Below are 24,633 nucleotides of genomic sequence, written 5' to 3'. Positions count from 1 at the left end.
CCTTAAAAGGAGATGTATGAATATGTTTGTGGTGATCTGGAGGGTTCATCCTCTGGGGACCTTGAATATAACGTTTCATGATCAATCCTCAAGTTGTTGACTCGTTTAATTCTCATAGTTTTGATCATTTGTCAAGAAATTTAAACTTTTTCCGACATTTTGAATTGATTAGGACATTTTCTTCACCGGATCAGATTAAAGTGAAAGTTAAATTTAAACAACACATTGAACAAATAATTTATTTCCTTTCCTTCCATCACACAAATTTGATGTTCTACTTTGGGAAGTTTTAAAACTGTACAGCTCAGTTCAGTTATTCATCATCTGAGTGTTCTGCTGAACTGTGGGCGTGTCTCAGAGAATAATTCATAATCAAATCAAGTTGCAACGTGTTCAAACCTCCACCTGTGAAGATAAGATCAGAGGAAGATCACATTCCACAGCCTTTAGATTCAGGTTTATCACCTTCACAGTTTAATATTTCAGTACCTGTGATATCACAGCTTCTCATCCTGATCAAGGAAGTGACCTGTCCTCCACACTGTTGTGTAAAACACACACACAGACACACACAGGAGTGGGAGATTCCTCAGGCGGCCGTGAAGATCAACACAACCTCCTGAGTCAGAGCCGGGGATTTCCTGAGAGGTCGACAGAAATAATCTGAGCTCCAGTTCGACGACTCTGTAGATTCCAGGGAGGTTGTGTTTTCCGATCAGCTCAGAGGGTAAAATAAAAAAAGTTCCTTGTTGAGTTCTGAAGCAGCTGCTGAGGAAACAGAAACATCTGGACGAGCAAAGGCCCCGAAAGGAGCCTGTGGTCAGATTCTTCCACCAGATGTTTCACGTTATAAACTGTTAAACTGGTCCAACTGGTCAAATACAGTTTGTTGAGTTTCAGTGGAACAGATAAAACCAGTAACTGAAACTCTTTCTTTTCAGTTTAGGTCTCAAGATTTGACTTGATCTCATTTTTTGTGACTTTTAAAAAACTTTGTATCTCGTAATTTAAATGATTCTTCTTGTTTTTAATCTTTAATCCCATTTTTTTTTGGCCAATTTAGTTGTTTTCTCATTTATGTTTACTTTACTCACTTCAGGTCATTTTTCAGTTTAACAGCAAATGAGATATAAAAATGCAAAAATAGAGACAAACTCAATCAAATCTTTCACATCAGTTTTTATTTTACTCAAGACACAGAAATAAAAACAGTCGTTTCATTTTCTACTTCCTCAGCAGCATGTTGGAGGGTTTGTTTTTAAACTAATGAGTCAACGTGTCAGTGGCTCGTGTGTGTTGTTGTGTGTTGGTTTGTGTTCACGAGGAAGTGTCATTTGACTTCAGGGAAGTCGTTTCAGTTTTTTCAGAACCCTAAATGAATCAGGCTTTTGAATTTCTGACATGTCCCAACAAACATCTCCAGGTTTCACTTTCTCTCTTCTCTTCTGGAAGTTTCTACCTGAAGCAGAATTAGTTTTGAACTTCTTTGTGACTCTGGTTTGAACTTTAAAAGTGTTTACGAGAACAAAATAAATGCAAAATAAATGTATACAGTTAATTCCATAAAAACACTTTTTTTTACTTTGTTTTAATGTGTTTACTCAGAAACTCGACAGTAAAGAAACTGTCATTTATTCACAGTTGTAATAAAGTGAGTTTCTATCTACTTTATGTTAATTAAATCTATTTTTCCAACTTGTTTCTATTTCTCAAAACAAGCGTCCTCGCGTCGTTGCGTCATTGCGTCACGACGGGTCTGACGTCACGGAGGCAAAGATATAAGGGTCAGCTGCGCGGAAGTGAAAAGTTAAAGTCCAGAGACTGAGCTCGTTCGGAGGCTTCCTCCTCGTTTCTCCTCGTTTCTCCTCATTTCTCCTCATTTCTCCTCATTCCTCCTCATTTCTCCTCCGCTCCTCAGCACCTGACACGTAAGTTCACTTGTTTCTAAGTTTTCTAATCGTCCAACGCAGGAAGTCGAAGTTAGAAACTTTAGTAAAACTTGTGTTTCTGGAGCAGTTTTAACGCGCAAAGTTGAATGAAGCTAAACTTCTCTGTTTCTCTAACCTGACTGTTTCTAATCAGCTGGTTTTATGGCCGGTTAACGAACTTTCACGTGTTTTCCACCTGTTGCAGTCGTTGAATCCACTTTGAAGTGTTTGAACTCTTCAACACTTCAGCTGTCGTTTATAAATCTGATGTAAATTCAACCTGTCGTTGATTAAACGCGTCATTTCAAAGTTAATCAACTTTAATATCGAGTTTTTAGTCAAAGTCTCAGGTTTAGTTCATGTGATGGTTCTCAACGTGTTTCATAGTTTCCACCACTAGAGGGCGAGAAACAGCTGTAAACCACTGCCTGTATATTATAATACATATTATTGTTATTACATTAATATTGAGATAAAATCACATTGGAGAAATGTAAAAAGTTTATTCAACAAACTAAATAAAGTGAGACCCTCAGTTTAAACTGAAACAATAAGTTAAATATTGATCCTCTTGGTTTAATAAACAATAAATATGACGTTTATAGAGAAATTATTAAATGAAATGTGATGAATTTCTGCTTCTCTCTGTTTTGTATCATTGTACAATGAATATTTTCGTAAGTCGTGTCTAAGAGGAAGTGAAGAACTCTCATGAGGCTCTGTGAAGATCAAGTTACCAAAATAATAATATGTTGGAACATAAATGAAACTTAAAACAACTTAAGCTGATGATGATGATGAAGAGAAGAAGAACATAGATCGAGAAAACAATAATACAACGTTAAAGTTTATTACAGAATAGTTTAAATAAATGAGACAAATGAAAAATGTATTTTAGATCCAACACTCAGAACAACAGCTTCTGTCCAACACCTAAAAATAATCAGTGTACAATTATTAAAAAGACAAATCAAGCTGCTAATTCTCATTGAAATTGGAAAATGTTTGATTAATTCTCTGATTATTGGTTGAATCTAAAATCCTAATAAATGAATCTCATACTAAATCGATTAAAGCTACAAACCCATGATGGTTATAGTTTTATCTGATCTCTGATTCTCTTCACTAGAAACCAACATGGCGAACGGCCAGGTAGAAATCCACGACCCCTTCATCAACCAGCAGGACGTCACGCGCGATGAAGACGAGGATGCTGCGTCTTCCTCAGACACCGAGGACATGGAGGACACGCCGGAGTTCCGCCTCCTCATGGCCTACGCCAGGAGGAGGCGAGGGAACAGGGAGTCACCTGGACAGAATGGGAATGGAACCCCCCAACCTTCGAAGCTCATGATCTGTCTTGACACGAGGGATGACGAGAAGCCGAAGAAGAAGAAGAAAGGATGGAAACGACTTTTGAGATGCATCCAACCTCAGACACGGGATGAGGAACCGCAACAGGCTTCTAATCCGCGTGACGAGGGCTTGGACAGATGTATTTTTAGGGAATGTGAGTCATCATCATTTAACCTTCATCACCTGTGTGTTAGTTATTAGTTCTGCAGCATTTTTTTTGCTGATTCATTTCAACTGTTTATATTGTAAGAGGAAAAGCATCAGATTCATACATATGAAAAAGCTGAGAGAGATAAAATGTGACATTAAAAACTTTTTTAAATGGTCATTTAATAATCTCGATAGATTTACACTATTTCTTTGATGTGCAAAGTACTTCAAATACAGACACTATTCACAAATACTACTATAAAATACATGTAGTACAGGGTTCTACTGTGTCTGTGTTTGAGATAAATGTTTGAGAGTCTTTATCCTTGTTTAGTATTTAAATCTTTAATTTCTTTTCAGGTGAACCTGTAGAAAACAAGGATTTCGACAAAGCTGCCGAGTGTCTGACGAAGATCGCAGACGATATCCCCTTCGTGCCTTCAGTCATAGAGACGGACTCGTCAGACGGTGAGTTTAGAGACTCGAACACCTGCTGACATGCTTCGGTCTTTGAGTCTCAAATATGAAATAATCGGACGTTTGAGCTTTTCATACATTGGTTCCATTCGGTCTTTATACTCTTTCCTCGCTGTGGTTTTTTTCCTGTGTTAATAATCCGTGTCCTGTGTTGTGTAGACAACGTGGAGCGGATGATTGGTCTCCTGCTGAGGGAGAAGGGAGACGAGCTGAACGAGAGGGTGAGAGACTCCGACCCGAAAACCAGCGTGAATCCAAATAATCTCTGCTTCTCCTTGACCCTGATAGGAAATGTCATCAGGTCGAGGAAAGGTGTGAAGGAGACGTAGTGAGGAGTTAGGAAAGGAAACTTTATTTATAATAGAGTATTAGGTGCCTCGTATAGTTTCTAGTCCAAAACCAAATAAAATGTTCTTATAAAAGATGTTTTTAATTTAAACTGAGGGAAAACATTTGTAGTCCCTAAGCAAAGGAGACAAGTTAGGAAGCATTGAAGCTCCTTTCCTAATCGTTTAGCGAATCTGAAAGCTGCTGAAATACTTCTAGGTAATTTGACTCAGTTTGGAAGGTTCCTGAGCAACAGAGTTAATCCCCATGTGCGGCTGCAGGGGGCGCTGCTGCTCAGGGATAGTTTCCTAGTTTGGCTTGAAGCCTCCCCACACCTGCAGTGTTTTCTGTCCGTCCCCGTTTTTCAGTGCACTGAACAGAAACTGTTTCTCGTCTCCACCAGGAGCTGAAGGATCTCTCGTTAGACAAAGACTTCTTCTGGAGCTACGACTTCTTCAAGGTGATCATGACGACCCTCTTCAGCCGGATGGGCTTCAGGACCTCGGACCCCGACTCCCCGGGGCCTCAGGCGTCGCCCAAAGCCAACATGGCCTTGGCCTTAGAGGTGAGAACCCTGAACCGTGATGAAGTCCTGATATAAATAATCTAGAGATACTCCATTACATGTATTAGACCTGCAAACTCCTCCAAAGTAAAAGTACAGACGTATAGTTATCAGGTTTAGGCCTCTGAGGATTGAACACGTTTGTTTCTGACAGGCCACCCATCGCCTGGCAGCGCTGGAGACGCTGCCCAGTAAACGGATAAACAACTACGGAGCCAAATACGTGAAGGAGAATCACTCGTCCTGGGCTCAAGAGCAAGGAGGATACGTACGTGAACCCCCCCCCCCCCCCAGCCCTCAGCACCTTCTGAAACAGGTCCAGGTTTGAAATGAGCAGAAGTTTTAACATGTCCCCTGGTTCCTTTGTGCAGGAGGAAGCGTTCGAGCACGACGACGACGACGAGGAGGATTAGTGGAAACCTGCCATGATGGACCTCCAGGGGGCGCTAACCCCTACGGTTCACTCAGTTAATCCTTAACCCTGTTTTTAAAATGTTCTCAGGGAACAAAACAAGACCTTAAACAACTTATAACTTCAATTTAGTCATTTGTCTTTTCTCTTGGGCCAAACTTTTACAAATCTCACCGGTACTTTGGGCCAAAGAAGAGAGAATGTTTGTACTGTACCGCTCTTCTCATCCAGTTGGAAATGATTGTAGCTCGTGTTTCTTGGGGGAAGTGTCGGGTCTGTAGACTTTTAATCAACAGGTTATTTTCTGTTTTATAGTTTAAAAACAACTTTCTTCGGACAAGTTGAGTTATGCTGAGCAAATGCACTTTTTTTTACGTGAATAAAAAACAGTAAATCTGTAGCTTGAAGACAAGATGGATGAACTGAGGGATGTGTTGATTCTGTGTAATTGTTGGTGGTCGGTGATGCATGTGCGTATTAATTTAAATGTTTGATTTTGATAAATGTGTGAACTGTACGAATTTGCTGATTTTTCTACATAAAAATAAAGTGTATTTATAAAAAAATGAGGTGTCTTTGTTTTCGGCTCATAGTGTAAAAGTTGTTATTTCATATTTGCTGGAGAAATGAGTGACAACTTCTGTAACTAGAGACACAAACTGTTGTGAAATCAAAACCGCTTCAGTGATTGGGTTTTGTATTTTTCTTTCTTGTAAAATGTTTATTTCCTGTGAATTCGGCTCATGACTAACGAACCAGACTTCAGCTGAGTCTCGGTTCTCAAGGCAGAGACCTGTTCCTGCTTTCAGAGAACGTTCAGTTTGAAAGTATAAAAGCCCAAAGTTTCATTATCAGGGTGTTTGACGCAGATGTGATTGATGCCGAATTAAAAAGCTCGATCCAGAGATTTGATTTATTTATCCACATGGAGGGTTGGATGGATAACGGTCGAGTGGGAATGGAAAGAAACTTAAAACTCCGGTTTTTGTAGCGGGAGTTTGGAACGTGGTCCAACCGGTTCCACCGCACGCCTCGGACCTGCTCCTTGACGACACACATGCGGATCATCCTCCAGGACCATGACGTCTCTCTCACACACAAACACACACAGACACACACACCTGCAGCAGCCCGACGGGAGCGTGCGTCATGTTTAACGTCGTGAGTAGAAAGTACGTCCCCACGCGCCCCGCGCTCACCGACGACCCCCCGCTGAGCGTCCAGACCGTCCACGTCTCCAAGTCCGCGGACGCACCGGAGGCGACGTGGCCGCCGCACGGAGCCAGGATGCGGATCTCCAAGGCCAACAAGGGCCCGGCGGTGGTTCGAGCGCTGCGGCGGCACACGTCCCCTCCGCCGGCCAGCCTGGAGAGCCTGGAGGCGGCCTGGAGCGAGCGAGCGCGGCCGGAGGTGGCCCCGGAGAGGAGCGAGCCCGATGGGGAGGCTCCGGGCGGCGGGGCGGAGGGCCACGGAGCGGGGCCGCAGAGGAGCCGGAAGAGGGGCTTCAGACCCCCCGACGTGAGGACCATCTTCTCCCCCGAGGAGAGGGACCCCCGGGTGAAGGAGGAGTCCGGGGAGGGACACACCTTCCAGGCCGGAGGGGAGGACACCTGGTGTGATGCCTGCTGCCAGTACATGTTCCAGCCCGGACTCACCTGTGCAGGTACCGCTCACCTGGAGCTCACACGTCCCACTGCTTTCACTGGTGTCAGGAAACTGCTCGTTCACTGGTTTCAATGGGACAGGGAATCCAACAATCACCTGTGTCCTGGAGGATCTTCCTCTTTAGACAAGTCTTCATCGACACCCAGTGAAACATGGATCCTCTTTACATCAAATCAATAATCAATAAGAATCATATCAAACCAGAGCTGGATCAGACCCCGAGTTGAGAACAAACATCTCATGTCCTTAAGGGATAGAAAATAATGAACACTACTTTTCAATCTTATTAATTGTCAATAATTAATTCATCTCCACCTCCACCGAGGAGGTTATCTTTTCACCCCTGTCCATTTTCTGTCTGTTGGTCTGATCCCCATGAAACCACCTGTACAGGGTTCTTATGGATCAGGGTTGAACATCAGGGTTGATCAGGTCAGATCCAGGATCAGGGGGCAGATCCAGGGATTTATTATTTACGTCTTTAAAGTTGTGATATTTGAGCGTTTGTCAACATTTTCCTCGATTTCTCAGAGAAGAATTCAAGGATCTTATGAGAAGAATCAGGCACGTGTAAAGGGAAGTGATATTTATCAGTCTGTGTATTTGGTGGAGATCATTAATCCAGATGTAGTGAATTTAAATCTGGTTTCTGTCTGAACTCAGCTTCTCTACTTTGAGGATTTGTCGTTGTTTTCACTTTTATTTAATTACAAATTGAATATTTGTCTAATTTTAAATAGAAATTGTGCGTTTACATTTATTCAACATCTAACCTCTTCAGCCTCAGAGGGTTAGATGTTGATGATAAAATGTCACCTCACAGTTCAGATTGGGTTTCACTTACAGTTTAAGTCATTTATCTAACATCAAGAAACAGACTGAGTGACAGAAAGGACTGAATCATGAGCAGGTTCTCATGCATGTAGCCGGAGCACACACGTGTTAGAAACTAGAACCTGTGACATAACTAGGTTGGGCTGTGAAGCAGCTCAGCAGCTGGAATGCAGTCGGTATGTAGACGGACCGGTCTGAGCGTCTCTCTGGACCTCCCTCTTCATCCACGTCTGACCGGCAAACAACACGAGCAGGAGGCGCAGGGGAGGCTCCTCTTCCTCCTCTTCCTCCTCTTCTTCCTCTTCTTCCTCTTCCTCCTCTTCCTCCTCTTCCTCCTGTGTTACTGACAACGTGGCTCCCGTGGTTGCCTTGTTTATTCAGTCGGGTACATTTAAATATGTAGTATATACATATATACCTGAAGTGGATATGATGGATAAAGGGCCACACCTGCAGGGAGCATATAGGCCAGATGTGTTTTTAATATGGATGAAGATGGACGTCATGATGGCTCCCAAAAGTGAAGCCAAATCTCATGGATCGCCCCCTGGTGGCTTTCTGCAGTAAAGATCATAAACCCACATGCGATGTGAACCAAACTAAGAAATCAAGTGGCTTCATTTTGTGAAGGAAGACAAGACGTGTCGACCATCTTTATTTACAGTCATCGTCTAAAGGCCGTTCATTTCACCGTAATCTACAAGTTCTTGTTTTCCACCTCCAGTCTAATAATAAGCAAAAGGCAAAGGAATCATGTGATAAACGATAAAAAAAGGTACATTTTGGCCAACAGATTTTCTAATCAGACAGTAAAATCAAATCAGCTTTATGTATTGTAATATTTGAACCCAAATGTTCATATTTATTGAGGCAAACTGGTTCGAGAGTTAAAGAACAAACTCCTCTTCCTCTGCTTCTAGTGCTTTAACCTCTTTATGTTCTCAGACAGTGAGTCTGCACAGTGAGCTCTGTGTTTCCCCTCAGCTTCACCAGCAGTGCTGAGTGTGTGTGTCTGTGAGTGTGTCTGTGAGTGTTTGTGTTAGTGTGCAGATATTTGCTCATTTAAAAGGCCTCTCCTCTCAGCAGCCAGTTAAAGGACCATTACTCTGAAGGTCAACAGCAGTAACCGCGGATTCTACCTGAACAACAAACCTCCAGAGGAGAAACTTGTCGTCCTCTACACTCTCTCTCTCTCTCTCTCTCTCTCTCTCTCTCTCTCACACTCACTCACTTATTAACACACAGGAACAGTCTCACATGAGCTGGTTGAGCAACAGCAGCAGTTTGGATCAGTTATTTCCTTTAAAAAATAACTTTCAAGCAGAGAGACATTTAGTCTCTTTCTTCCTCTCTCCCCCCTCCCTCTCTCTCTCTCTCTCTCTCTCTCTCTCTCTCTCTCTCTCTCTCTCTCTCTCTCTCGCTGTGGGTCTCTCGTCCTTTGTCTCTTTGTCTTTGGAGGTGAAGTAACAGAAACCTGTTGGAGAGCAGGAGGTCTTTGTCAGATCAGGTTTAGTGTTGCAGCTGATCCACCGATTGTGAAGTTAAAGTATCTCATTCAGCAGCTGAATCCAAATACTGAGAATTCCCTGATGGTTTATTCTCACTGGGACATTTTTCAGTCATCTTACTACAGTGCTACAGGGAAAGTTGCATTAAATGTCCAAAGCAAATGACCTGGATTTAAAACTTCCCATTGTGCAGAAATTAAGTGAAAATTGCTGTCGTGGTCATGGGTCAAGACGTCCCAGCGCATTTTTAGATCTTCAAATATCGTATTAAAACCAAACAGATTAAAAACATGAACAAGATAAGAACAAACTAAAATGAAAGACACCATCTTTCTCTGAGTTTGGTCCACGTCCCCTCCACTAACATGGAGGAGGCGATGGAGAAGCTGAAGTTTACTGCTCTCATTCTCCTCAGCTCAGTTCTCAGTGTCTCATCAGTAACATGAGTGAGGGACATTGAGCCAACATGGACGACACCAGGACACCAGCTGAATGGAATCCAGCCATGAAGCATTTTATTATTTACACCTGAACCTTGTTTCCTTCAAAATAAAAGACATCAAGAATAATGAACAGATTCGAATTTTTAGCGAATCGTCCACTCTGGTGTTTCCTGTTCCCGTCGGTGTGATGCTCATTTTGAACCAGAGTGAGAAATACTGACGCTGATTGAAAGAGCAGTGTGTGTGTGTGTGTGTGTGTGTGTGTGTGTGTGTCTGTGTGTGTGTCTGTGTGTGTGTGTCAGCTGTCGTCCCATTGTTTGTTCAGTCGCTGTGACAGTTTGGCTCCACAAGAGACAAGAGACACTCAACCTGTGGCAGCCAATGGAACACACACACACTCCGTCCCTCTCTCTCTCACACACACACACACACACACAGAAACACACACACACACAAACACACACACACACACATGGGGGGTCAGTGAGGGAGGGACCACACTGGGTCTGAGCAGACACACACAGAAGCATCATGGACAGTGAAGAAGGATTTTGTTGAGTTTGTGGATCTACATCCGATTCACCTCTGGATTTACACCAACATCTGGATTATCACTCTACGCAGTGTGTGTGTCTGTGTGTGTGTGTGTGTGTGTGTGTGTGTTTGCGTGTTAGCGATGGGCTTTGCCAAAACCTTCGGTAGAACTTTGAGGAGAGTGTCCGGATTCTTCTATCGCTTTCCCAAAGTGATGCGTCGCTCCGGACGTCTGGAGGTCAGCCGGCTGTGGAGCAGCTCCGGTGAGTCTCCACTGCAGCTGCTTTTATTCTGAAAGTCCCAGAGACGAAGACGATCAGGGGACAGACAAATCTAGTGTGGGGACAAAGTGTTGATGTGATGAAGCTCAAAGTGACGTGTGAGTCCTCCCCTTCGTTTTTACAATTTAACTTTCATTCAGTGAAAATAAGTAAAGACTGAAGGCAGAGTTACACAAAGTCTCCAGTGTCGCACACAGGCATTGTGTCTGCAGCTCAGTGTGTGTGTGTGTGTCTGTGTGTTGCAGTAATATGATCACAGTCTTCTGAACACGTGTCCAGGTTCAGAAGAAAGACAGAAAAGAAAGAGCATTATAAAGAATTGGGTGACAACAGATGGCTGCAGCACACTCACACACACACACACACACACACACACATACAGACACACACACACACACACACACCTGTCTCTGTCTGCTCTACTGTACAAACATTCTAACAATCTGCACTTTTTGGACGTTTCAAACTGTAGGAATCATGTTTGAAATCTGCAGATGGAATAATTACAATTTGATAAAAAAAATTGTAAACATAACAATGAGAAACGATATTAAGCCGCAACAGTTTATATTAATAATCAGATCAACACTCGACAGGAAATGAACCAACAAGTCTTTGATGTTCAATTTTTCTTTATATAAACTTTATAGATTTGGGTTTTTAACCTTTTGTTTTTTTAACTGTGTCGTAACAGACACAGTCATTTTATCTTGTTTTGACATTTCATAGAAAAGCGATTAATTGAGAAAACTAGGAAGTGTGTGTGTGTGTGTGTGTGTGTGTGTGTGTTTGTGTGTGTGTGTGTGTGCGTGTGTGTGTGTGTGCGTGTGTGTGTCTCTCTCTGTGTGCCCCTCATTGTCACTCGCTCTGCACACACAGACCTGATTAGAGACTTCATTCTAAAAACCATTTCACACTCAGGAGATGAAACTTTTCCGTCTGTGGTTTCTGACCTTTGACCTCTGAACCCCAGATCCTGCAAGTCACACTGAATTTCACAATAAAAGCCCAAAGCTGTGAAGATGCTGCTGGTTGTTGTTTGATTCAGAGGAAACAATCAAATCTGTGGTTTTACTAAATCAATGTAAGGAATAATCATCAATAGATACACAAGACAAATCATTTAGTCAAAGAAAAAGTATATTTGTTATTATTGCACATGTATTATATTATATTGACGGATGTAAAGTTACTTAGTGTTGTGAACTGGGACGGATGGATGAGAGGCTCTTCCTCTGTGGATCAGGTTCATTGTCAGGAGGGATAGAGAAGGATGACAGCGAGGACGCATGACTGGACTCAGGGTGTGATCGCAGGAAACTGGGTAGACACACACAGACACACACACACACACACACACACACACACAGACACACACACACACACACACACTAGTCATAACAAGCTACGTCAGTGAGCAGAGAGAGGAGAGAGAGATGGTAGATGACTGAGTCAGCAGTTCCACCTCCCTCCCTCCTCTGCTGCCTGTGTGTCCATCACACTGTGGCCTCCATTTGACTGTTAAATCACCCACTCAGCACAACACACACACACACACAGACACACACACAGGGTGAATGGTGGCTACGCAAATCAGCATCTGGAGTCTGACCGAGACCGGGTGTGTGGAGCAGAGCACGGCCGAGAGAGGCTGAAAACGACTTCAGAGAGAGAGAGAGAGGAGAGTGTGTCGCTGTGTGTGTGGGTTACCCTCCTGTGTGTGTCTGTGTGTGTTAAAGTGAGTGGTTGGAAGAAGGGGAGATGTAACGTTGTCGATCTTAATGAGGACACTGAGTGTGTGTGAGATGACGATGGGAGATGGGAGCAGCCATGTGCAAACTGTCGGATAAAGTGGGACAGCACGTGAGGAAGAGGTCCACAGGTAGGAGGATGGGAAGGGAGACACACACACACAGACAGACACACACACACACACAGAGCTTAGCAGGGCGCTTGTGTGTTGTTGTGTAAAATGTTTGTTGTTAGGAGATTAGCTTCCTCCTCTTCTATGGCAGTTATATAAATACTTTCTGATTCTGCTGAGTTGTTGTCAGCCGGTTTAGTTTGTGTGTCTGTGTACATGAATGTGTGTTTGTGTGTGTGTGTGTCACTGTGCAGTAACAGGATGAATATTTTATATCTTCAGACTCCTCATCACTATAATACATCTATAAACTACAGTTTGTCTAGAACTAAAGTATCTTTCACACCTTTGCCTTCATATCAGGTTTATGAATATGAAATCAAAAGGATGATAAATAGTAATATGTGTCAGATTTAAATCTTCTGTTTTAGGATTTAAAGACGGAGACAAAGGTTGAATCCTGTCGTCACTTCACTCTGTTTAATTCCCCATCGCTATATCACTGGGGAGAATTTGCATGATGCTGGTTTCCAGATTAACTCTGAGCTCAGCAGACGTAACGTATATTCAAATAATCTCCTGATATCAACACACATGTTCAAAGGTTGTGTTGAATTGTGTGTGTGTGTGTGTGTGTGTGTGTGTGAGTCACTTCTCAACCACAAATAAACTTTCCTTTTCCCCCTCCTCTCTGTTCAGGGTGTAAGTACACGTGTCACGCTGCCTGTCGGGACCGAGTGTCACTGGACTGTCAACCTGCAGCGACCCACATCAGCCAGGACCAGCTCAACAACAACAACACACAGCTGCACGTGAGTACACAACACTGTGTTTTAGTGGTTTACTTTTCATCTTCACAACAGAATTTTGTTTTCTGAAGCCCTTGGTTTGTTTTCCAATCATAATCTTAGAGAATTGTTAATATATACAACTATAGATATAATATATATACATCAACAAATCACGTTCATAGTGCTTGATCATTTCAATATGGCTTTTGAAGGAGACGTATCCATATATAAATCCCTTTACTGTAGCTGGGCTCCACCACAAGAGGGCGCTAGAGTCTAATATTTTGACCACTGGTGAAATGCGGCTGTGGTTTAATAGTGTGTGTGTGTGTGTGTGTGTGTGTGTGTGTGTCTGCGTGTGTTTGTGTGTGTGTGTGTGTCTGTGTGTGTTTGTGTGTGTGTGTGTGTGTGGGGGGGGGGGGTTCCTGGAAGACAGCTGTGTGTGTGGCAAGTCTGGTTCTTGTCAGAGACTGTACCAGGCTGTACAGCAAAATCATGCAACTGAGTGTGTTTGTGTGTCTGTGTGTGTGTAGATAGATTACCATGAAATTTACCATGACTTTTTGTGGTATTTGTATTTGCAGCTGTGTTTTCTGTGTGAATGACATCATGTTAGTTGTAGAGATTGAACCGTGTCGTCCTGTTTTCCCCTTAAAACTAAGAAAAGTGGATTTTTAAAGCAGTTTAAATGTTTCAAGGATATTTTAATGTTTTAATTATCATCTCACATTTATTCCACCTCAGCTGAAATATCTCCTCTGTGGTCGTGAACGAGCCGACATCAGTGTTTGTGTCAGATCCAGTGTGTGTGGGGGGGGGGGGGGATGAGCTCAGCACATTTCAGACTGAACTCATCCACACCCTCCAATAGAGCTGAGTCGTGCTGAGCACAGTGATGTGGCTTTTTCAGGGGCCAGTTATTCCATGAAATATGTTTTTTTTGTGTGTGTGTGCAGCTGGATTCCAGAAGCTCAGTGTGTGACGGCTGCAGAGAGTTTTACAAAAATCAAACATAAGCCTGGAAAAGATTCGATAGATAAGATTAGATTCATACTTTATTGATAAGTTTCACATGTGGACTCTGTGAATCACTGAGTTGTTCGTGTTACTGCAGATGTGTACATTCAGGGTGGAGTTGTGTGTGTGAAGCAGATTACCACACACACACACACACACACAAACACACACAGACACACACCTGAGTCAGCGACCACAGTGAAAGTGATCTCTCGGGGCAGTTAGCCAGTGAATGGGCGGCCTTTACTCTCCTGTTCTGTTCTGTGATGTCCTCCTGTTGGTTTGTGTTGACGAGCAGAGAGTCAACGTGCACCACACAATAACACAACTTCATTTACCACTTCTAATGCTTTTATATGGCAAAGTTACGTAGAGTGGTGGAAAGTAACTGAGTATATTTACTCATAAGTACAATTTTTGAGGTTATTTCCAGTTTTTTTTACTTTACACTTCTACTTCACTACAATCCTGAGTGAAGTAAAAGTAAAATGATTTGTCCTTCAGAACCTGTGCTCTGCTAAATCAAATAACGTAAAATAACATTTCTAATAAATCAATGACCTGGATTCCCAGAAATGAAGCTGCATCTAAACCAGAACCAGGGAGGAGATGAGAAAGTGAAGTTTGACGTCTGAACCTCGTTAATGTCACAGACGCTTCTCAGTGTTTGGGGCTGTGGCTCTGACTCAGTAATCAAATCACCGCTCGATTCAATCAGAAGAATCTGCAGCTCGAGAACTCCTGAACAGAGCCGCTGTGTTCAGGGCCCATTCGGGGAAAAATGTCAGAAACAGTTTTGTTTAGTTTCCAGGTGTCCACACTGAGACCCGTTACTCAGTTATTCTAGATCTATAGAACCTGCAGGCAGTAAACATGAGTCACTTCTGTCAACATAAACGTTAAATTACTAAAGATTCAAATTAAATATCCAAGAACACCCGTCCAGTACGAGGGACACGTCCTCGTCCTCGTCTTGATCTGTCAAGAGCTTGGTCAATGATTGACAGACAGAACGAGTCCAAACCGCCGCTGGGTTTCACTTCCTGCCGCTGCTGGGAAAGACAAACACAGACGGAGGGAGAATGAGCCAAGAGGAATGCTCATGTGTTTTCTCTTCGGCCCTAATGGACGCTCATTAACACTTGGTGGGTCAAACTGGGAGAACTGCGGTTGCTGGGATTTTCAGTATCAATAGAAGAGTATCAAGACAAGTTATTAAAGACTGGAGAGATTGTGCAAAAATCAGATATGAGAAAGCAGAGACACTAATATTTTGTTTTTAACATTTTTTGTCTTGTGATCTGTTCAAGCAACGTCTCCTGATTGGTTAAAGGGATTAAATGATGTCAGAGGGAACAGCTGATTGCAGGGTGTTTCCAAGGATTCCATGATTTATGTTTTTATTGAGAACTGATTTTAGATAATTCAAATATCGCTTCATTAATATAATTCAATCTGCTTTAACTCAGCAGGAAGAAGTGAGAAACCAACAGATTATATTTAACAAGTGAGAAAAGTCCATTTAAATATGTAAAAGAAGGAATGTGAGTGTGTTCTCTCTCTCTCTGGGTTTTTTATGGTTACTCATTAACAGCCATTACAACTGGGCCGGACTCACACTATGGAGACAGAGGGGAAACTGTGGTATAACTTATATTGTTAAAATAAATCCCCAATGTGGGAAAGTGTTATTTTATGTCACAGAATCCAAAACATAATTCTGCAGCTGTCGTCTTAACTGTTTCTTACTTTGTGATCATGACTCGTGTCTGTCATTAGGAGTTGTCTTCTTCCTCAGAAAGCAAAATAAGAGCTAAAACTAAATAATAACATAAAAATCCTGTGAAGAAAAGTGACAAAAATACAGTTAATTTATCTTCATTCAATTATAAAGAATACATCTTCTAATGTGAAGTTGTAAAATAAGAGTAAAGGTCACATTGAAAAGCTGCTCAAGACATATTTTTGTGATATGACAGGTTCATTATTATTGAGACCGTTTGGATTAACTGACAGTGAGTGAGTACAGACAGAGGGAGTCAGTTTTCATCTGAGTCAGTATTCTGTCTCTCTGTGATTCCACAGCCAGGAACTGAAACACGAGACCACACATTTGTTTGTGTGTTTCCAGATAAGAAACAAACATCTGCTCCTCAGTCTCAAAAGTTTCTCAGAGGAAAAATAATCAAACCAGCACATCGCTGTGGCACCGAAATACAGAGGTTCAGCAGATCTGCAGGGGTGGGACACACCCACACGCACAGACACACAGACACACACACACACACACACACACACACACACACACACACACACACACACACACGTACACACACGTACACACAAACACACAACTCCTGGGCTATATTCCTTTAACCTCAGCCACTAAATCATCTGGGGGTTGAAAAAAGTACACACAATGTCATTCTAGAAAGTTCACCTCCACACAACCTCACAGCACTACACACACTAACAGACACACACACTTCCTGTTTGATTGCCACAGTCATGTTGCAAAAAACCTTGTTTCACAAGAAAGTCGGCTGTTATGGAAGACAAATTAAAATTTAAGCTGAATATAGATATAGATATATAATTTGAAACATAGGATCATTATTTATTTGTCCTAAAAGGAGATTTTCTTTTTTGCAGCAGAAAAGGAAGATGGAGAAATAGAAGCATCAGTAAAAAGAACGACAGTGTAGCTACATTAAATATAACCCTGGATCCAGAGGTGTGGTTTTTCCTCCTCTCACTATCAAACATCTGGATCCAAACCGTCCTCCCTCTAAACAAACATCATCACCGTCTGCTTATCACCCGTCTCTTCCTCCTCTTCTTTGTGTATCGCTCTAAATCTTCCCTTTCCTCCGCCGCTCTCATCAGCCGCTCATTGTGTCGAGCAAAACACAAACAGAGGTTTGTACCTGACGAGGAAACGGAGAAGAGATTACAGATGTTTACATGAAGAGAGAAAGACACGTGCACGTAGCACAGGCAAGCTAGAGGATAGATTCAATAGTTTAGCTGCTGTTTTATTATAAAATAACAATCGATATATTATTTATTGCACAAATTAATCCTTTTGTTTTAAAAATAGGTTTAATAATCACGTGCAGTATTGTATAAGAGGGGTCAGTTCATTACAGATTCAGCTACAGATAGATATCACATATGCTAAAGCTAATTCTCCTTGTCGGTGAACACAAATCTGAAAAGGAATATTTTATTTTTTCCATTTGAAGCTTCGTGTCTTGGGTTTTGATTTATTCACTTAATGTTGTTGAGTTTTTTTTTGTTGCTTTAATCAAATTTAGAACCGAGACACGAGACAGAAACATATTAAACTCAGAGGAAGAAAAATGCAGCGTCCAAGAGGACAAACGTCTCGAGGACGGACTGAAGAGGAAAACAACAAGAAAGGGACCACAAGGATTTCTTCACTCAAACGTAACGACACATATTTGAGCTTGACATCATCATATTTCAGTAAAACTGGCGCTAACACTTATTTTCATGTCAGAGAAACATAATCGTGTCACACAAATCTTCATCCTCGAGCTATGAAAGATCCGTTTGAAGGATTTAAACACAGTTCAGCTCCAGATCTGAGACTAATATTCACCATCTGGGTTTATTCCTCTTCATGACTGAGTCCGTGCTGCCGCGCTGTGCAGTGGAGCGGCTGAAACACGGCACTGAATTACTGTAATCTTTGTGGATTGTGGAGGATTAAGCTCTCGGTCAGATGCAGGTCTGACAGACAAAGCCCCCCCCCCCCCCCCCCCCCCATCATCAGCTGCCTGTTGCAGAAACAGGACACCAGCCGACAGCTTAGAGACCCGACAACAGACGAGTCCCATTGATTCCTTCATGCTTTTATTTTTTTTTCTACATGTCCCAACATGGCCATCATGCAGATAAAGTGTTTTCGCCAGCTGAGCCCGTGTCAGGAGCTTCTCAGGTTTCTTTATCATTTCTGCCTTTACTGTTCATTTCTATGGGTTTTTTATTAGTCTGATAAAAAAAATTCTGTATTAAAATGGTTAATTAGGTCAAATACAGTTTTATCTTTCCTGTCTGACTAAGAATCTGTCCTGTTCCTCTTCTGTATCCACCTGTGTGTTGCTGCTCCTCTCGTGTCGAGGGCCGGTGACAGAGGAAAGAATGATAATAACCCACAACTACAGTAATGACGACTCAGCAAAACCATAATATCTGGGCTGATTCTGTGAGACCTTTAATCAAACAGCTTTCATCCTGTTCCTGCAGTCACGTGGCGACACAAACCACAATTCAACCACAAGGAATCAGTTTAACTCATAAATATAAAATGTCCTATAGACAGAGATTCATGAATTATTCCCCAAAAAATACCTGGATTTACAAAATAACTAAATTTAATGGGTTCTTCCTTCGTAAACTCTCTGTTCTGTTTGTGGGAGGTTCACAGGAAAACAGATCTGTATCAGGGAGGGGGGCCTCGTGTGTGTGTCTGTGTGTGTCTCTGTGTGTGTTTGTCTGTGTGTGTGTACAGTGCACCTTTCTTTCACTCTTGTCTGGAATCCAGTCCTTATCCAGGCAGACGATCTCCTCATCCCCAGATAGCAGGCGGGATAGGAGCTGACACACATTCACTATTCATACAGTTTCCACACAGACGTCACCGTGAAGACAAATAAATCACAGACGCTGAATTCACGCCGACTGAGCTCAGATGAAAACAACTGACAACAGAGGAGCGTGAATGTCTGGGTTCTCTTCTTTCATTTATTTATATGAAAGGTCTGTGTAGGAAGTGGAGAGAGGGAGAGAGATTGTGTTGGCAAAACTCCTATCACACCATCGTGTGTGTGTGGGTCTGTGTGTGTGTGTGTGTGGGTCTGTGTGTGTGTGTGTGTGATTGTGCTGCTGCAGCAGATCAGTTCCTCTCAGCTCTGTGAGTTCAGACCAGCTGTGTTTCCTTCATCCTGTTCACTGCTGAGTAATTCATTTCAAACCTTCCTCTAAAGGACCCTGTGCAGCAGCAGAGACTCGAACCCTCGACTCACTGCGGACGACAACTTTCACTCGTTTAAATAACCTCCATACAAATCCAATCAGCCTCAGCACGGCCCTGAGACTTTATATTAATATGGACGATGCATCTCCACCTCCTCCCACTTTCCTGAATATCCAGAATTACAAAAATAACTGTTCTTCATCAAGATCCATTAATGATTTCTTGGGAAATAGGTGAACATATTGAAATATGTCTGATCTCACAATGTTAAAGAAAGAGAGGATGAGTTCATGAGTGCACCAGTGACTCGTACCACACCCTGCTACCAAACTTCATGGGAATGCTTGAGGATTCCAGTGACTGGTAAATCAATGAGTGAGTGTAATTTGGTGCAGATTGAATTTAAAGGGACAGTTTGACCTTGAGACGTTCAGGATCAACTCGAGAGTCGTGATCGACTTTAGAGAGAAACTAAATAGTTTGATTTTCAAAATGAACAAATAAAAAAAAGGACTTCTTAACATATCTTCCACCGAAAAGACAAAATATTCATAATCTAATAAAACGTTTCTATTCTCAGATGTAAAAAACGTTCGGTAGCATCTGTTTTCAATCCTTGCTCCACCACCACAAACCTGCTCTGAACTGGTCTAAGTGAAGAGGCTTCCAGCTCACCCCTGCCACTCCCACATCAACCATCAGTCACCGTGTAATTCTGCTCCTCCAGCTGCAGGGAGGCGTCGGGGCGTCAGGGTTCGATTCCCGAGGCCTCACATCGCCCGCTCTCCCTCTGCCTGTGTGTGATTATGTGATCGCCAGGCAGCATTCCTCCGCTCTTTGATCACGAGACACTCTGTGTTTTGTCTGTCAGGATGAAACACTGGGCCTCAGGCGGGGGGGACAGGATAAAAGGGACACACACACAGAATAATCAGCATTTAAATATACCTGCACATGATGGAACCTCCATGGGCTTCATGTGTGATCATATTCAAAGGCTTTTCAGGCCGGTAGCGGATCGGTTTCACGGACCCCGAGGCCACGTGGAGATCAGGTTGGATATTCAACACCTGTAGCACCAAAACAAAAGAGTCCACACACTTACACACACACACACACAGGTGTTACCAGACCCACAATGCCCCACGGTGCGCTGCATTACCAGGAACCTCCACCGCTTCCCGTTTCCATGTCCTTAAGCTGTTCCGAGTGTTCCTAATCGTACTTTAGGTGTTTGCACCCGAAGGCATCATTAGATTGAGTATTAGCAGAACACTGTTGGAAACCTGAGGGAATCCCGACATCGCTTAATCACGACCTGGTGCATCAACGCCGTGATGTCACTGTGTGTGTCTGGTAGTGATCAGGCGTCCGCTCTGTGATGAACAGAAAAAACTTTGTGAAACTCCCAAGCGAAACACTCACTGCTGGTTTTCACCTGTAAACCAGTTCAAACACAAACACACCCCCACCATCCTCATAAACCTCCCATAGGTATAAGACTCACAATGCATTTACAGACACACACACACACACAGATTGACACCAGGTAACAGCAGCTTCCAAACTGAGATGAGATACAGGAGCTTTTTTTAAACGTCCGTCTCTCCCTCTTCCTGAATTCTCTAAATATGACACGTTGCTCAAAGTCTGATCTTTGACCTTTGACCCACTGTTAAACGCCCCCTGCCCTAACCTCTCCCATCGCGTGACTCCATACTCACCACACATATCTACACCCCCCCTCCCCTCCCTGCCGCCCACTGCCCCAACACAAGCCTCTGAAGCTTATTCTGACTTTAATAGAACTCATGACCTCGTGGTTATGACATTTTAAGATATGGTGGCGTTCTCTGCCGCTAGGCAACACGGATACAACAGAGACACTATTTATTTTATTGTTTCTATTGATTAACGATTGTTTGACATTTAAACTGTTTCGTTCTTTTGCTTTCATCGTTGTTGTGGTAAACAACTTTGTTTTGAACAGTTGTGCACAATTAAAGTTTTTTATGATCATTATTAACGAGCTGGCGGGCAGGTCGCGTCTTGTAGAGAATACAAAGACTTAATGATAGAGAGAAAAGGTGTTTGGAATGTGTATTATAATGAGATTACACAACTCTGTAGAATTCAAATTCATTAACTTGTCGTTTAACAAACGTCTAAGTTTCTGTGGCCTCGGCCGAACACGTCGCAACTCGTGAACTTTCAGAAAACTTTGAGTTGCGAGGTCGTGAATTCCAACGAGGGGCGGAGTCCAAACTCTTCTCGTAAACATTAACGATCGAAGGCAACATCGGGAACAGAATCGTACATAAAATCTACAGGAAGTTTAACTTTTGGCGAAACCTCCTTTGAGTCCATTACTGTTAAACCTCCGGCTCCTGAGAGAAGATCTGAGATCAGTACTGACCATTGCTCCGGGTTTTAAACAGGAGCTGCTGCTGTGTTGAAATGTATTCAATGTGTAACTCTGACTCCAGAGCTGCAGATTATTCATCTTGTTAAACCACATAATTCATGAATGTATCATCACTCCCTTTACTTTTCTGTAACATTTTATTAAAGTTACTGTGAGAGCAACGTTTTCTCCAAGATGTTAACTTAGCAGGACATTGTACTGAACCAGTAAAGACCACAGAGAGTTCACAGAATTACTTATGATTTATTGTTACTATGTTTCTACTATGACAGTAGTTTTGTGTTTGTTATTTTTGCACTTTGGCGTCTTGTTGTCCACTTTTCACCTTTGTGTTAAGGTTCAGAGTTACATGGTTGTGTGTGTATGTTGGTCTGGAGCTGACTGTGCTGGTATGTCAGTAATGTATAACCAAACTGGCTCCAGGCCAAAGTGACTGGGCCTCAGATTAACACCTGTGACTACACAGCTCGATGTGTGTGTGTGTGTGAATGTGTGTGTGTGTGTGTGTCTGTGTTTGTCAAAGGTGTGGCTCTCAGTCTCGGCCTTTGATTGTGTGAAGTAAGAGATTTATTATTATTATTATTTATAGGTACCTTATCAGCAGGAATACTATGTGATAAAACATTAATGAATGAACCAGTATTAATAAAGTTGTGGTGCTGTCTTTGTCCCAATTATCAGGTTTCTGAGATCACCTGACTTCTCCGTGGTCTTCACATATGAAAACAATCTATTTTTGTCCACTTTGTATTCATCATGAATATGTCACTATCTTCCAACAAGCTTCCAGACACTAAATCACAGTTTTCTGGAGGACAAAAGTTACGTCAAAGAAGTTTAGGGACAAGATTGTGGCGTGCATGCTTATCTGTTATTTTGTGTATTTTGGTTTGTGTGTGTGTTTGTGTGTGTGTGTGTTTGTGATGGATCACTGCAGTGTTCTAAAGGATAATATGGAGGTTTGGCTCCACCACATGTGTCCCTTTTTTATTTTTGGTCCCTGTTCTAATCCTGCTGGTTTTAAATTAGAGCCTGTATGGCTAAAAAATCTCCCAACTAGTCCACTGGTTGTTGCCCTGTGTGTTACTGTGTGTGTGACTGTGTGTGTGTGTATAGATTTCCCCCTGCAGCTGAACCTCGCTCAGTTTCTTGGTCTTCTTGCAGCTGGGTGGGCTGCTGCACTGATGTATAATGTTCAAAATCATAAATTCTGTTTGACGTAGACCAGCCCCAGAAGCAGCGGTTGAAAACAGCTTAAACTAACTTTTAATTATCCCAGTGCTCAGTAATGGCTTCCAGTTGTTGGCCCATGATGGAGCAATAACAGAAGACTTTCACACCACCCACTGAAAACATGAGTAAAAACTCTGATCCAATTTATGACCACATAAACTCAGCGGTGGGTCAGGTTGCTGCCTGACTGAACATACCACCGGGTTTTCATACCAGTCCACCCAGGAGTCATACTTCACTTAATACCAGTATCACCAGCTCCAATCCCCAAAGATATGTGTCGACCTTCAAGCTCCGTTCTGTTCAAACACAATAACACATTTAATTACTCTTGTTTTGCTGCCACAGAAGGTCAAACTTGTCCCTCTGTTAAAGGTCGACTCCCCGGCTGCACCAGAGTTCTGCCGCTTGGTGAAATCAAACCACGCCACAGACGTGACCTCTCATTTCGGTTTGGCTGATTTCACCCTGACGCTCCTTTTGTCCAGAGCAAAAACTCAACCTAAGACCAGAGTCTAAAGGAACAGGTCAGATAAACAGATCTGTAGCTTTGGTGAACACAGTTGTGTTGGTTGGAGTCTAGTTGAGTTGGGGGGGGGGGGCTACAATGGACATGGACGGTTCTTGCCTGAGGCCGGTTCTCAGGTCAGTTAAGTGGATTAGAGGCCGAGCAAACATCTGCAGGAACGGGCCACAAAACAAACTGACCATTAGCAAACACCTTGATGGGAGTGAGACTGGTTTTCACAGAGTCGTCTCATTCAGAGAGGAAAACTGCACTTTGCTTATTTGTTTTTGTTTCAGGTTTCTCTTCTTTTTTGAGCTGCTGAGAGTCGCTGCTCTGTAACTGACCTCTGACATCTATTTTAGGAATGTGGTCGACCTATATTCTTGTCACTGGTGTGTTTTTCAAGTTCTTGTGTTCTGGGTACACTGAGGTTTTGAGGGATTCTCTGTGAAACCGCTGATGAGGAGAAAAAAAGCTCTTATTTTGACTATGGGCATTTTTAAATGTCAGGAAAGTTCAGAGTTAAGTGTTGACCTCCTCTGTGCTTCAGCCCGAGTGGAAACATGCAGAGATACAGCACAGCTGTTCTGATTGTTAAAGGATAAATCTGGTATTATTATATCATAAGTAGTTTGGTGCATTTTAAACTGTCTCACACAGTCTTTGTCTGCTCAGCTGTCACGAATAAGGATTTATTAACAACACCATCTGCTAATGAAGACCATGAGATAGAGAGGGAAGCTCTGAGAAGTTTGAGGTTGAAGGACTTAAATAATATAAATATTTATATTAGTGTGTAAAATAATAGAATTATGGTAGTATATTGTTGTTATGATACTATTTTATTTTAATTTTATTATAGTCTATACTGGAGCATTTCATCTTATTTTGATTTAATTAATAATTTAATAAAATTGTACTCCTTTTATTTCCTTTATTGTATTTTATTTTATTTCGTATTATTTATTTTAATTTAATTTAACATTATTTGTTTTTATCTTATTGTTTTTTTTTATATTTTATTTAGTTATTTTATTTTATTATTGTATATTATATTTGTATTTATTTTATTTCATATTATTCTTTAATATAATTAATATATTTGTATTTAATTTAATTTAATTTAATTTAATCACCTGCAGCTCAGCTGTCCTTCAGCTATCCTCAAACTAAGCCACGAAGGCGCTGATTGGCTGTTAAGTTGTGCCGGGCGGGGCTAACCCTCAACATCGAGCGTGTGATTGGTGGGCTCGAGTCGGCGCTTGTAGTGGGCGGGGCCATACTGTGCCACCAGTGGAAGTTAAAGACTAAAC

At 42.2% G+C, this 24,633-nt stretch overlaps 2 protein-coding genes across 2 annotated transcripts in view; both read left to right on the top strand.

The window, feature by feature from the left end:
- Positions 1–1,770: 1,770 nt before the first annotated feature.
- Positions 1,771–5,732, top strand: LOC128428952 (apoptosis facilitator Bcl-2-like protein 14). The gene is made up of 7 exons (XM_053415220.1): positions 1,771–1,928; positions 3,058–3,438; positions 3,795–3,902; positions 4,071–4,132; positions 4,642–4,803; positions 4,958–5,071; positions 5,175–5,732. Exons 2-7 carry the CDS (start codon positions 3,066–3,068, stop codon positions 5,214–5,216), a joined length of 861 nt encoding a protein of 286 aa, XP_053271195.1. The 5' UTR covers positions 1,771–1,928; positions 3,058–3,065; the 3' UTR covers positions 5,217–5,732.
- Positions 5,733–6,364: 632 nt separating this feature from the next.
- Positions 6,365–24,633, top strand: part of rassf3 (Ras association domain family member 3) — a 39,885-nt gene continuing 21,616 nt past the window's right edge. The window contains exons 1-2 of the mRNA XM_053415486.1: positions 6,365–6,878; positions 13,044–13,156. Coding sequence (XP_053271461.1) covers positions 6,365–6,878; positions 13,044–13,156 — 627 coding nt within the window. The remainder of the gene's footprint in view (positions 6,879–13,043; positions 13,157–24,633) is intronic.

This window comes from Pleuronectes platessa, chromosome 22, assembly GCF_947347685.1.
Source record: "Pleuronectes platessa chromosome 22, fPlePla1.1, whole genome shotgun sequence".
In the NCBI taxonomy this organism is placed as follows: domain Eukaryota; kingdom Metazoa; phylum Chordata; class Actinopteri; order Pleuronectiformes; family Pleuronectidae; genus Pleuronectes; species Pleuronectes platessa.
The sequence above is the reverse complement of the archived record's forward strand: the minus strand, read 5'-3'. Positions and strand labels throughout refer to the sequence as shown.